The 15460-nt window shown below is 39.6% G+C and overlaps 1 protein-coding gene across 4 annotated transcripts in view; it reads right to left on the reverse strand.

Annotated features, from left to right (window-relative positions):
* The window catches only part of CELSR3 (cadherin EGF LAG seven-pass G-type receptor 3), a 112074-nt gene that overhangs the window by 60080 nt on the left and 36534 nt on the right, over positions 1 to 15460 (reverse strand). For all 4 annotated transcript variants that reach the window (XR_005556955.1, XM_039345581.1, XM_039345578.1 and 1 more), the window contains exon 2: positions 12841 to 13473. Coding sequence is in view for 3 of the 4 variants with exons in the window: in XM_039345581.1 (XP_039201515.1) it covers positions 12841 to 13473 (633 nt within the window). In the remaining variant the exon portion in view is untranslated. The remainder of the gene's footprint in view (positions 1 to 12840; positions 13474 to 15460) is intronic.

Raw genomic sequence — 15460 nt, forward strand, 5'->3', positions numbered from 1 at the left:
ATCAGATTAGAGATCCAAAAAACCCTGTGCCACAACAACTTGCAGCACCAAGTTGACTTTGGCTTGTGATGAAAGCTAAATAAGGTCAACCACAGTTAGGACTGGATAGAGAACCACAGAGATGTTCCAGAATGGCAGTCTAGACAGTACAGAAAAAAATATAGAAAAAAAATCAATGACAAATTACGTCCATATTATTGCCCGTGTGGCAACATGGATGTTACTTGCAGGTACCCATGGGATTACTAGCAGGGATGCTTGGCTCAAGGGAGTTTGTACTTTGAAAAAGCCTGCAGTGGATCTTTTTTAAAAAAAAGTAATTAGAGGTCAATATTCAAACATCCACAGTTGGGTAAAATGATTGAAAAAATAATAGTAATCATGGAGGAAACATTGCAATTTGAGTGGATTTCATCTGATTGAAGGGCCACGTTTTAGAGTTGGCTACTCTCATCAATCAATCAGAATCAAGCTGGAAGGAACCTTGGAGGTCTTCTAGTCCAACCCCCTGCTCAAGCAGGAGACCCTATACCATTTCAGACAAGTGACTGTCCAGTCTCTTCTTAAAAGCCTCCAGTGATGAAGTACCCACTACTTCTGATGACAGCTTTTCCACTGGTTAATTGTCCTAACTGTTAATTCCAGGTTGCTTCTCTCCTTGATTAGTTTCCATCTGTTGATGTCATGAATATTTTTGTTTGATGCCAGAGCTTGAGACCAGATATGGCAATCAAATATTTCTCCCTGCTTTGCATTTTAAAGTAGATATATTGTAAAAAAAGTAATATTTACAGTAATATATTTAGAGTAAAAAAATTAGATACTTATATATGTGAAAAATTTTCCAGTTAACAGCACCAGAAAATGGAATCATGATTTCTGTATAAGTTAATCTTGAGATTTAAATCCTGGGCTTCTTCCTTCTGCTATTTCAACTCAAAAACTATATGCCTACTTGTGACTGTTCTAACATATTTGGGTCATCAGTCCCTGGTTTACAAAAACATCTTTTCTGGTTGGAGAATCATCAATTCCTATTTCACCAGTTTCAGGCTTATACTAATGGAGAAAACGTATCTCTTTCAGTCTTTCTTGAATTAGTGGTTTTTGATACTGTGGCATCCTTCTAAATCCTCTCAGAGATCAGGAATTGAAGATACTGCTTTGCTTTGGTACCATTTATCTTTCTGTGGTAGATTCCAAATGGTGTGACTTAAAACAGGTATCCCTCAAAACAGAAGCTATTTGATAAGATCCTTCAGGTTACATTCTACTTCCAGTGTTTTTCAATAGTCACATGAAATGGCTGGGGAAGCTTGGTGATATGATATTGAAAGGTGTAGCATGCTAATGATACTAAAATCTACCTATGATTTTGTCATCACCACTGCCATCTTCTATAAATGCAATTGTGAAAAAGTGATAGAGAAAACAACGAGGTAGTTTTAAGTTGTTGGGTAGCCCTAAAAGATATCCTTTTCAAAGACAGTGCAACATGACAATCATGCTTGCTGACGGTATAAATTGTATGATTTGTTTCTGGCATTGGCCATTAACAGTGATACACTCATTAAAAGTTCAACTGAAACTGCAATCTACAGATTTACTCTAAATATATAGCTTCTAGGGCAACTTTACCATATGAAGTGGAGCTGTATATGGTGGAGCTAGAACTCCAGAATTCCTAGTCATGGTGGCTAAAGGCAACTCCAATATATCTGGAGGATGTCAAATTGGGGAAGACTGTTCTTGGATCATTTAGCCCTGGCTATATTGTCATTTGCCTAAACAGCCATGTGATGGCACTATGTACCATTCAGTATATGTGGAATTTGCAACCAAACCTTCAGCATTCACATGCATCATTCTTCTGACAAGCCAAACTCCTTACTATCTTCATCAGTATAAGATGTCAGGTTACCTTGCTATGTTTCCTTTCAATAGGAATCAGAGTGATAGAAAGGAATTTTCTCTTTGCAATTGATGAATTAATTACAATGTACTGACAATGACTTATTTTTGGCCAACAGACAAAGTCAAGAAGGTGGCTTCATTTGGGCAGTCTAAAGTTTGATCTAGATCAGGGGTAGGCAACCTTGGCTCTTTTATGACTCGTGGACTTCAACTCCCAAAATTCCTGAGCCAGCCATGCTGGCCTACCCCTGATCTAGACAGAAGAAGAAGGAAGAAGAAGGAGAAGGAGAAGGAAAGGGAAAAGGAGGAGGAGGAGGAGGAGGAGAGGAACACAAGAGATCAAGACTCTTTTACACAACTGAGATTTCATTCCTTCAGACCATGTGCTGGGAAGCTTCATTCAGCATAGTATAGGGGAGGTCAGACAACTGTTTGAATTGCTAAAACGGAGAGTTTAGTTTTCTTTAATTATACTTACATTTAACTGAATCATACTCATGATTAAAAATAACCTACACAAGATAGCAAAAATCTCAGATTCCTTGTCTCAGAATCTATATGGAAATTCAACACAGATCTAAATCCAAGAGGGAAGAATGCCTGCTTGCCAGATTTTATCCTAGAAAGATAATCAGATAGTAAATTCAAAAACTCTTCCTCTTTACCGTCCCTGAAGGAGATGAATTTTGCCCCATATTACAACCTTTCTTGTCACACTTATGTGAATCACTGCAGTTGATAAGTTAGTAACCTGGTTGTTCAGTGAATCTGGCTTCCCCATTGATGTTGCTTGTCAGAAAACCGAAAAGGAGATCGCATGACCCCAGGACATAGCAACCGTCGTAAATATGAGTTAGTTGCCAAGCAGCTGAATTTTGATCACGTGACCAAGGGGATGCTGCAACGGTTGTAAGAATGAAAAACAGTCATAAGTCATTTTTTTCAGTGCCTTTGTAACTTCGAACGATCACTAAATGAACTGTTGTAAGTTGAAGGCTACCTATAGTTATGGAAAGCCTAATCACCATCTCTTGGTTGGTTAATGTATTTACTAAACCTTAAAAAATATCCTAAGCAAATCAATTCTGACAAATACTTAGATGGCAGAGAAAGGAACTGTAAGAAGGCAGCTGCAAATCACTTTCATGTTCTTGAAAAGGAAACCACATGGACATGTCCACTGAGTAGCAAAATTAAGCTTGACTTAATGGAGTATTAGAACATGGAAGTGACTACTCACGATGACGTGAGATTTTATGTGTTTTTAAAGAGTCTTCCACAGCACAGAGGCCACTATAGAAAAGGCTCATGTATTTCCAACTGATAGGATATTCTCAGAAAATTCTCCTTGAGATATTCAGATAGAACAGGCAGAATCAACTTTGGCAAGGCTGTGCCTAAGAGTAATTATGTTGGTATCAATTTACAGCAATGGTAATGGGACCAGTTAATATCCTGTTGATTAGCTTTTCAGAAGCACTTAGCTGAGAAACTGTGATGGACTAGATGGGCCTTTGATCAAATCATGTCGGGTATCTTTCTCATGCCCTTACGTTAGATCATTTCTAAGCAACCTGCCCAATAATAGCGCCATATAAAGCAACCCAGATACACAGGCTCCTGGGGCTGTTGGGTCATAAAACACAGCTTTTTAAGAAAGGTGGAACAATGAGTGTAATAGCTTTCACTCCTGTTTTGTGCTTTTCTCATCTACAGTAGCTTGCCTTACTCAGCATGATCCCATTGAGGATAATAGAAAAAAGCAGGTGATATGATCCAGAAAGGAATAGGAATTTATATGCCATGATTTTATTGTCTCCTAATGCTCAGCACATTAAAGATATAGTAACGTTTCCAGTTTGCATCCTGGCAAATGTAAGAGTTTCCCTGCTGCCCTACAGCAATCCTTGCTGAACTGCTAGATCTTATTGCTGGGCTTCTGGCAGATTCTCCCAGGATTACAGAGCTGCAAGATTTCAGCTATTATGATACAGAATCAAAATAACAAAGGTGGAAGCGACTTTGGAGATCTTCTAGTCCAACCTCTTGCACAGGCAGAAAACCCTATACCATTTCAGACAAATGACTGTCCATTCTCTTCTTAAAAACTTCCAGTGTTGGAGCATTCACCACTTCTGGAGGCAGGTTGTTCCACTAGTTAATTGTTCTCACTGTCAGGAAGTTTCTCCTTAGTTCTAGGTTGCTTCTCTCCTTGATTAGTTTCCGTCTGTTGCTTCTTCTCCTGCCTTCAGGTGCTTTGGAGAATAGCTTGACACCCTCTTCTTTGTGGCAACCCCTGAGATTTTGGAACACTGGTATCATGATCTTGGGATGGTATTTGGAAGAGCTCAGGATTATATGACTGTGGCAATCCTGAATTTGTCCCAGATTATCTCAGCTGTGTCTACTAGAGACAGCCACTTGTTAGAACTAATGTTTACTTTGGAGCAGATGGCACAAGATCTAAATATGGGAGGCATCATCACTAATTCCTAACTGCGTTCAGATCATTTCCTGATTATGATGCACATTACTGCAAATTCTGATCTCTGCAAGGATGATGGCCTTATTTGAACAGTCAGCCCCAACTGCTTGATAGATCCAGATGGCTTTTTTGAAAGTGCTTGGAAATTTTCTCAGCAGCCGGGTAAATAGTCCCACTCTGCATCTGGAATAAGAAGGTGACTAGGGCATTGGATGTGATTGCTTCTCTCTTGTGTGACTGATCCCGAGGTGCAAACTGGGTTTATCCAGGAATTCCGGGAAAAAAAATAAGTGAAGAGATGATCATGGGAAAAAAGCATATTTCTTTCAGTCTGAATTGAGGCTTAGGAACTCCGTTTCCTCCATTTTGTTCTTATGTCTTAAGTTAGGTCCCCAGGGGACTGTCAGGAAGTGACGGGAAGGAAATATATGAACCCTTCTCTATGACCTGAAAACCTCTTAAGGGTTCATTATTGCTGATTTGGTTATCGTTTCATAAGACCAGTACAGAGGCAAACCTTTTGCTCCTGACAGTGGCAATCTCAAAGTCCTTTTGACAAGGGGAGGTACAGTTTGAGAAACTGGTCTCTTGTTTGCTGTTTCTTTCCACAAAGTGTATAATTTTTCCTTGTTTGCGCAGTAAATATGGGAAATAAAATCCCAAATGATGCTCAGTCTGGTCAATGTTATCTCAGTAGGTGTCTCTGCGACTAACATCATTGAAATGTGCTTGCTTCATTTTCTCTAATCTTCAACAAGTCTACATTTTTTCAGAATGCTAAAATGGAAGAAATTCTATCTTTTTAATACCCTATAGTGTTATTTTTGTCTACCTTAAGCATTTTTAAAATATATATGTAATTTAGAATGTAAATGGGTTTTTTTGTATTTTTAATTTAAATGCAACAAAATTTCATTTTAATTTGTGCCGATTAGTGTACATTCAAAGTGACAATAAAGATATTCTATTCTATTCTATTCTATTCACAGTCTTTCACATTTATGTGAAAAATATGAAAACTGAATTGTCTTTTAAAAATACATTTACATATACTACAGTATTTGATTTTAGATTTTTTATTAGAATATGCATTTTTGTAAAGTTTTTCTTGGATTTGTTCTTAAATTTTCTTTTTTTAAAGAACGCCTCCATTAAAAAAAACCTGCATGTATTTTCTTATCATATACTTTGAAATTTTGTAGGCATTTCCCCTGATATATGCCTCTTTGCAAATAATTTTTCCTAATGTATGGCTTTTACTATGCAATTTTCTCTTGTGTATATATTGTTGTTTTGATGGGGAACTGCATTATAAAATACGGTTTGCAGAAGGGTGAAAATGGATGAATAACTGTATTGTATAATATATACTAGTTCAAAAAGTAAAAATTGTATGGGTGTGTTTTAACAGGCAAACCAAATCAATTTCCTTTTCTTGCTGAAAAAAGAAGTAGCCATTTTAGCAGTATATAAATTAACTGATTTGAGGAGCTCAAAGAAAGTCATGTTTTGCTTTTATACAAATTATAACATAAAATGCCAACATAAAGATGTTCAAATCAAATTGTTGCTCTTCTCTGCACACTTTCTAGAATCTCAACATCTTTTTTATATAATGGCAACAAAAACCAGATGCAATATTCCAAGTGTGGTCTTACCAAGGCATTATAAAGTGGTATTAATACTTCACGTGATCTTGATTCTATTCCTCTGTTAATGCAGCCCAGCACTGTGTTGGCTTTTTTTGCAGCTGCAGCACACTGCTGGCTCATATTGAAGTGGTTGTCCACTAGGACTTCAAGATCCCTCTCACAGTTACTATTATTGAGTCCAGTATCTCCTATTCTATATCTATGCATTTGGTTTCTTTTGTCTAAATGTAGAACTTTACTTTTCTCATCTAGCAAAATAAAATTCAGTGGTAAGGCCCAGTGTTCAAGTCTGTCAAGATCACGGGTGTCAAACACGCTGTTTCATGTGATGTGTTGTGACGTATCGCAATTTTTTTTTGCATTGCCGGAACTGGGGTGGGCACAGCCTTTTCATGATGCAACTGGCCCCCGGGCCAGCAATTTGACACCCCTGGTCAAGATCCTTCTGTATCTTGGCCCTATCTTCTGGAATATTGGCTATTCCTGCCAGTTTGATGTTGTCTGCAAATTTGATAAGTTCCCCATGTATCCCGTCATCTAAATCATTGATGAAGATATTGAAGAGTACAAGGCCTGAATATTAGGGTACCCCACTGCATACCTCTCTCCATCTAGATGCAGTTCCATTAAGGAAAGAATTTGCAAAGAAATTAAGAGTTAGTGATAGCTGTAGGGCAGTTTAGAGCATGTAGAGAAATTAAAATCATGGATCTCTGTTCAAATGAGATTTCTCCTAAGGAGCAGGGATCCAGAAACAAAATCCAGGAGTTAATAAAGACATAAAAATAAGATGTGGAGTTGAACACAAGAGATACATGCCTGGGTGAGGGAAAGAGGCAGAATGGAACAGAAGATATTTAGCCTGTGGCCACGGTTAGGAAAAAGAGAAAAAGGTTTCCTTAGAAAGGCCAGTCGATGAAGACCAAGTAAATGAATCGAAGTTGAGATAGCCTTTTCTCTCTCATAAAAAAGGGAGAAAAAAGTCTACTCATGAGTATGCAGAAGTTATAAAAAGAAATAACGACCCTTCTCTCCCTGCCTGGAGCCTTCTGCCCAGCCAAGGTTTCAACTATGTCTGTAGAGGTTGGGAGTGTCAGAATTAACCACTTGATGACAGTGTGTTGTGATATAAATCACCCAAGGGTTGGGCTTGTATCTTGATACTCCATCCATCTTCTGGCCAGCTCCTCCCCACCTTCTATACAGGTAAATGCTGCAGGAAAGCTGGGGGGCTACAAAGAACTCAGGTATATTGCTTAGCCAATGGAGTGAGAAACAGAGGCTAGCAGGTTTTCACCTCTGAGGAAATTGCCCAGTAAATTAATTGGGGAAAGACTGATGCTTGACTGGATGAGATGGACCAGAATAAAGGAGTCTGAATCCAGAAGTAAAGATCTCTTAAAACTCTGCTGCAAGATATGTCTACACCAGGGCTGTGGTACATTGGCACCTGGCAGGTGGTACACGACCATCCTAGAAAAGTGGTAGCAGGGGAGGGGAATGAGCTGAACTGGTGGCAGCACCGCACAAGCCTGAGCGAGAGCTGGCTGGAGCGGCAGGGCTGTCAGGGCTCAGTGGAAGTGCCAGGATCAATGGCGCTTTCCAGCTGATCAGCACTTTTTTGGGACTGTCAGGGCTCAGTGGAAGTGCCAGGATCAGCGCCAGGCTCCAGGTGGAGCTTGGCGCTGATCCTGGTGCTTCTGCTGAACCCTGAAGAAGCACCAATCAGCTGGAAAGCAGCACTGATCCTGGCGCTTCTGCTGAGCTCAGAAGAAGCGCTGATCAGTTGGAATGTTGCAGCATCTCCAGGGTCTTGTGATTTACATTCAGATGCTTGGCAACTGATTCATATTTATGACGGTCACAGTGTCCCAGGGTCATGTGAAGTGCTGCTGCAACCACCCAGCAGACGGGCGGAATAAAAATGAAACACCCCCCACCCCACCATCATTGCCAATCCTCAACAGAAATGCTAAGAACAATGAAAACCTCAGACAGGAGGAAGAGCGCTGCCGGGTGGGCAGGCAGGTGTCTTGCTCGGCTGTGGCTTGGGGGGCACTTTTTTCAGTGCTATTGTAACTTCGAACAGTCACTAAGCAAACTGTTGTAAGTTGCAGATTACCTGTACTTTATCACTTTTTTCCTCTTTTTTTTTGGGGCCATCAGGTTTTTGACACCTTGCTAGGCGACTGATGGTACTCGGATGTTGCCCTATCCTAAAAGTGGTACAATGGGTGAAAAGGTTGAAAAGCCCTGGTCTACACTACTGATGGACTGGGTAGGAGAATTCATTGGTTTATATCTGTATTGTGCCTTTCGAGTCTTGAAGGTTCTAACAAGGGAGCACAGCTATTGTCTACTTTTGACTGAAGAGCATTTCAACCTCCTCCCACCACACTCTATCAGACCTCAAAGTGGCTATTTTGGAAAAATAGGACTTTTGAAAGCACCATGGAGTAAGAAATTGCTGAACTGACCTTCATTAAAAGGTTTCAGGCAATCTGAGAAGTTCTCAAACACAATGGACTTTATCAATTGTGAATTGATAAGATACTAGCAATCTGCCTCATATGTAATCTGCATGGCCAACTTATTTCTGCTTCCCAGTCGTGCCTCCACCTTTCCCATATCTCCTCGGTGCAGCCACTCCATGCACCTGATGACATGAAATGCCGCTCATGACAGCTGATGCCTTCTCATAAAATGTTGGGCAAGGTATTACCAGACTTACTCACATAGTATTGCCACCATGGATTAATATTGCTCTTCTCCTGCCTAGGATGGTCATCCTCTTCCATTAAGTGCACAGTTTATGGAGCAATGGGGGAGGAAAGGGACACTGGCCTAGCCAGCCTAGCCAGAATGACAAATGTAGCAGCCAGATGACTGCCCCTTTAAAAAGACTGCTCAGTCTGCAGGGGGGGGGGGCGTGTGGGGGAGGGAAAAGGCTGCTAGTTTCTCAGTTTGGTAAGACTGTCAATGAATTCAATAAGTAAATAGCAATGTTGTTTAGTTCTTTATCTGCTTGGGCTACGCAACCTATTATATACCTATATATTGTTTGTTTTCTACTTGGCTTACAACAGGCAGCTATATAAATATTTTAAATAAATGAATGCAAACAGTAAGTTCATAATTAGAGGCTTGGGGTTTTTTTTCTTATTAGGTTTGCAAAGGTTGAGAGAAAAATTGCCCCCTAGAGCCTCTCCCTCCAGCTGGAAATTAGATTTATTTTAAATCATCTGCAAAGAAGTTAGTTTGCAGATGGTTATGGGAGCCAGTTTACTGAACCCAGAACAGCTGTATCATATTCTACAAACAAAGCAGATTGCCCAGTTCTGCTTGGGCCTCTTTGAATTGCAGAATACATTGCCATAGGAAAATACATAGGTCAGACACTACCAGTGGTGGGATTCAGTCGGTTCACACCAGTTTGGCAGAACCGGTAGCTAATTTTTTGTTGCCCAGGCCCAGAATGGACTTCTGGAAGCGGCATCCACATAGAGAAACCGTCTGTTCACATATTTGAATCCCACCACTGGACACTACCCAGTTTCTGTGTCAAATGTCACAAATAGTAATTCCCTCACCCACCCACCCACCTTAGAAAAATAGCCCCACAGAATGAGAGGTAAAAATAGCTATATTTAAAGTGTTTACTAATTAATTGCAGACAACAATTGGGGAGAGAAAATGGCACTTGGAGACTGCTTTTCAGAACCATCAGATGTTTGCTTTGATAGGCAAATAAGTAGATTAAAATATACCATAAATGCCGGCGTATAAGACGACTTCCGCGAGCGCTGAAATCGGCGCCAAAGACGGGGGTCGTCTTATACGCCGAGTCGTCTTATACGCCGGAAATACTGGTAGTTTCCGGCGTATAAGACGACGTTCTAGGAATGCGGCCCGGCTATAAAGACGGGGGTCATCTTATACGCTGGGTCGCCTAATACGGCGGCATATACGGTATATCTTGTACTTCCTCTGTTGCTGCATGAGTTGTGGTGTCCCCTACAAACAAAGGACAAGGTACCACAGAAAGAGGCATGTACCCTGTGAAAAACCTGAAGCAGAGTAATCTCATCAGGGTGGTTGGGCAGGCCATTATTGTTTATAGGTCCTCCTTCCTCCCATCACAGCTTGCCTTTTCACTTTCTTAAAATTTGTACCCTGCTGTTCTTTTGCTCTTCTACCAGCAGTGGCAATTCAATAAGTGGACAAGTCTATAGGAAGGTTGTCACATTTTAAGCGGGTGCCCTTTCCTCCCTTTTTGTCAAACAGCATGTTTGGCCCTGTTTTTGTTTCTCTTGCACTGGTAGAAGAAGACGGGACGATATGTAAAATGGAAAGATGGCCAAGATTTTTCTCCTTCTCTCTCTGTGCAGGGATCATATCAGGGATCATATTAGTTAGTAGAATAGGCTACACCAAAGTCAAATTCAGAGTAAATTCATTACGAATGCCAATAATGGCATTTTTCCTGTTTCATTATGAATAAGTATACAGTGAACAAGTTGGTAAAAAAAAAACAAGTTTATGCCAGAACTTAAAAAACAGTATAGCTAAAGAGCTAATTTTGGCCAAAGAGTTCAACTAAAGATAGTCCTCAGTGTATGACCATAACAGGGGCGAGAATTTCTGTTGCTAAGCAATGCAGTCACTAAGTAAATTACAGCCTAATTTTACAACTTTTTTTTTGCTACAGTCATGAAATGAATTGCCCTGATTATTATTAAGTGACTCTGGCTTCCCGCACTGACTGTGCTTGTTGGAAGCCCCCTGAGGAGGCTGCAAATGGCAATCCTGTCCCTGCAGGAATGCTGCAATGGTCATAAGTATTAGAACTGGCCATAAGTCACTTTTTTTACCACCATCATAAATTGGAATATTCATTAAATGAATGGTTGTAAGTCAAGGACTATCTGTAATCCAATGTTCATTGACCTCATACTGTAGTGAGCAGCCTGGTACATCTGGGAAGTTCAGGCATAGAGAGGAAGGTAGCTATATCCCTCCCCAGTGGCTGGTACATAAGGTCTGTTGGAAGACCTTATATCAACTACCCATTGATAGTACTGCCTTACTTCAGCTTTGCTGATACTGCCACTTCTCATTATTTTCCTTCCTTATTTCTAGTTGTATTCTTGAGAAAATATCACTCAACTGAAGATTCCCCCCCCCCCCCAGGCAATACCATGTAAGGATTAACTCAGCAAACAGAAACTAATTACGGGGTAGCAGTTGGAACTTATATTGGCAACTGGCAGGTACTTTTGCTGTGAAAGATGAGACAGGTTGCAAAATGCTGAACATGCTTTCAAGGGAGACTTAGAAGTATGAATCTTATCCTGCTAATGATAACCTGAGGTTTCTATTCCTCTGGTACTTTATTTTTACCCTTATAATAATGAAGTACTCAAGAAAAAGACAGTTGCTATGATTTTGAGTAAAGACAACTTTGTCTTTTGAGTAAAGACAACTTTGTCAAGTGTAAGCCTAATAACTTTTCCAGATCACTGTTACGTGTTCATGTAATTTAAGTACCATCCAGCCCTGTTCTACCCACTATAATGATATGAGATGAAATTAACTTATTAAGGCAGATCTTATCTGCTGATTTTTAAATGAGAACAATGTTATCTGACAAGATTTGATATAACTGTGTTCCTCTATAGCCAGACTGTTAGAAGCCACATGAAAAGGATGCAGCTTTCACCCAGCATGGCATTGATCTCATCCTTTACCCCAATTTCCCTTGCCATGCTATCTTGGACAGGAATTTTTATTTTATTTAACAGATACCATCTACAGAGGTCATGCAATCACTGATATATAAATTTAGATTAAATATAGTGTCAGCAGATAGATAAATAGATAGATAGATGATAGATAGATAGATAGATAGATAGATAGATAGATAGATAGATAGATAGATAGATAGAGACAAAGATATAGAGATAATACAATATAGGAGATAATATATTAAATTAAGATAAAATCATAATAAAAACACCACACTATGGAGCCATACAGTTGCAATGGCATAGACGTTATAATTCAATATTTAAGGAAGCTAGCCATCTAACTGCTTCTGACATGGCTGCACTGAGTTCCTCCCAGGTGCTTTAAATTTCCTGAGGGGACATTCTTGAACTATTGGACAAGAAGAGAAAACTAGTCTAGAAAGCAATCCGAAAAGTTTGCCCTGGTTCAGAAAAACCAGTATTTAGTGAATGTGGTGCTTTTCTAGTAAGACTGTAAAAAGCAGCTATGGGCAATTGTGGAAATACTCAGTAAGACTTTCTATACGCAGAAACAAACCATTATGGAAAAGCAAAAGGAAAACAGTCCTCCCCACAACAACCAGTACCTGAAAAATTGGGTAACCAATGGTTAGTTAAGTTACAAATCTATCATGAGTGTTGAAAAATTTCTTGACATGAAGAAAGTGGTAGACAACTATGCTTCTTACCATGACTCCATATTCATCTTCATTAATACATAACTTAATTAGCTTCCGCTTCTAGGTATCTGATGCACAGCAAAATCCTTCCCTTGCTAATACCTTTCTGACCCTCTCTTTCCACCAAAGAGGGGCAGAATTAACTAGTTGCCAAATTAATTGTTGTAGAATTAGCATTGTTGGGTCACTACTCAAAGCGAGCAGAGCCTCCCCTTAACAATGGGCGAAGTCTCTCACACCCAAACAGAGCCATGAAATATGGAAGCACTTGAAAATAGGGAGCCAATAGCCCGCCTCCAATCACAGCAGAATTAAGCCCTGACCTGTGAAGTGCTGGCGACAGATGCAGGTGTAGCCTCCTTCCTTGCGTGTGCAGATTCCACCGTTGAGGCAGGGGTTGGAATAGCAGAGGTTAATCTCCATTTCACAGTAATCGCCAGTGAAGCCTTGAGGGCAGCGGCAGCGCAAGCCTGTGATAGGGTGGATAGGTCGGAAGAGGGTGGACAGGGAGGCGATGAAAGGAAACGAGCTGTCGAACCTGAGCACTGAGATGCACTTCATATAGTTTTGGCAGGGCTCCCGAAGGCAAACATTGTCATCAAAGGGCAACACTTCCAGCATGGAGACTGAGGTCAGGGTCATGCGTTTCATGTACAGCTGTTCCTGAAGCTCCTCTGAACTAAAAAAGTGGCCACTCCGGGGCGACATTGCTGAGAAACTGACATTCAGCACTTGTCCTCCAACATCTGTGTCATTCTGGATGTTGAAGATGAAGACATCCTCCTTGGGCGTGGCCAGCACAGTAGCCACGCCCTCTAGAAAGTTGGCGAGGAGAGGTGACAAGAAACGCTCCTCCCACATGTTCTCCAGGCGCACTGTGATACTGTTGGCCAACATGTCTTCAGTGATGATAATGACACGCAGGACACACTGGGCTGTCACACTGTGGATCCCATCTGCAAAATGGAGAGGAGGGATCATAAAAATAGCATTCTCAAAAATATTATATTATTATATTCCTATACGGTAATCCTCAACTTAAAACAGTTCACTAAGTGACCATTTGAAGTTACAATGGAATTTTAAAAAGTTACATATAACCATTTTTCACATTTATGACCACTGCAGCATCCCCACGGTCATGTGATTTATACTGAAATGCTTGCCAACTGACTCACATTTATGACAGTTGCAGTGTCCCGAGGTCATATGATCATCTTTTTTTTGAAAAGTTTTATACAAATTTTTAATACAATACAATATCTCCCCTACCTCCCCCCCCCACCCTAACCCTCCCCCCCCTTACTTCCCAGAGCTGATTACAGGGTTAAAAAATAAACAAACAAATTCTAACTAAGCTTACCCAACTATACAAATAATAAAATCCCTAAAATACTCAAATACAAAAAAAAAAAAAAATTCCAAGCAAAAGCATAATTAACAATATAAATAATTCCCATTTTAAACTTTAAGTTATTCAAAAACTAAATAATACTTTCTAATCCCATATTTATTCTGTACAAAATTTATCCATCTTCTCCACACCGAGATGTATTTTTCTTGTAAATGATCCTTCAAATAAGCAGAAATTTTAGCCATTTCTGCTAAGTTAGAAACTTTAAGCAACCATTCTTCTATAGTAGGCAAAGAATCTTTCTTCCAATATTGTCCAACCAATAACCTTGCCGCCGTAATAAGATTCAACATTAAAATAGTTTCTTTAACATCACAATCTACAATAATACCTAACAAGAATAATTGTGGTGAAAACTTTATCTTTCTATTAAAAATCTTCTGAATGTTCCATCAAATCTTAATCCAAAAGGCTTTTATGTTTTTAAACGTCCACCAAATATGGTAATAAGTTGCATCCAAGCATCCACATCTCCAACACTTAGGCTGTAAATTAGGATACATGCGAGACAATTTCTGTGGATCCAAATGCCACCTATAAAACATTTTATAAAAATTTTCTCGTAGATTTTGAGCCTGAGTAAACTTTACATTTCCAACCCAAATTGCCTCCCATGTATCTAGTAAAATCGGCTCTTGAAAATTTTCAGCCCATTTTATCATACAATCTTTAACTAATTCCGTCTCTGAGTCCAATTCCACTAAAACATTATAAACTCTTTATATGAGCTTGATTCTGATCTCTAATTTGTTTTATCAAATTCTGATCTTCCAAAGTAAAACCAACCTTTTGATCTAAACTCCATCTATCTAACAATTGCCTATACTGAAACCAAGAGTAAACAATATTTTCTTGCCTCAATTCATCCAGCGATTTTAATTGCCAATCCTTCCCTTCCAATTTAAGCAACTGATTATAAGAAATCCTATCCAACTTCACACCTCTTGATAGCCCCTCTACTGCGTGTCCAGGAATTCCCCAAATTGGTATTTTATAATTTAATCTATAATAATATTTCTTCCTGAAACTCAAATACTTTGGCCACCTAATGAGAAGGAAGGACTCCCTGGAGAAGGGCCTAATGCTGGGAAAGATTGAGGGCAATAGAAGAATGGGATGACAGAGAATGAGATGGCTGGATGGAGTCACTGAAACAGTAGGTGTGAACTTAAATGGACTCTAGAAGATGGTAGAGGACAGGAAGACCTGGAGGAACGTTGTCCATGGGGTCGCGATGGGCCGGACACGACTTCGCAATTAACAACAACAACAACATTTCTTCCAGACATGCAGTAGAGCAATTCTTAAAATATGGGACTTAAAAGCCCTATTTACTTTCTTATTATAAATAAAGTAAGCATGCCATCCATATAGTAAATCCCATCCCTCCAAAGAAAGTATGTTTTGATTTGTTAAATTAATCCAATTACTAATCAATGTTAAAGCCGCAGCATCATAATACAATTTCAAATTAGGCATCTTAAGTCCTCCCCTTTCACGTACATCTTGAATAATCTTAAGGTTAACTC

The sequence above is a fragment of the Crotalus tigris genome, unplaced genomic scaffold (assembly GCF_016545835.1).
Source record: "Crotalus tigris isolate CLP2741 ecotype Arizona unplaced genomic scaffold, ASM1654583v1 scf7180000017964.494433, whole genome shotgun sequence".
Lineage (NCBI taxonomy): Eukaryota > Metazoa > Chordata > Lepidosauria > Squamata > Viperidae > Crotalus > Crotalus tigris.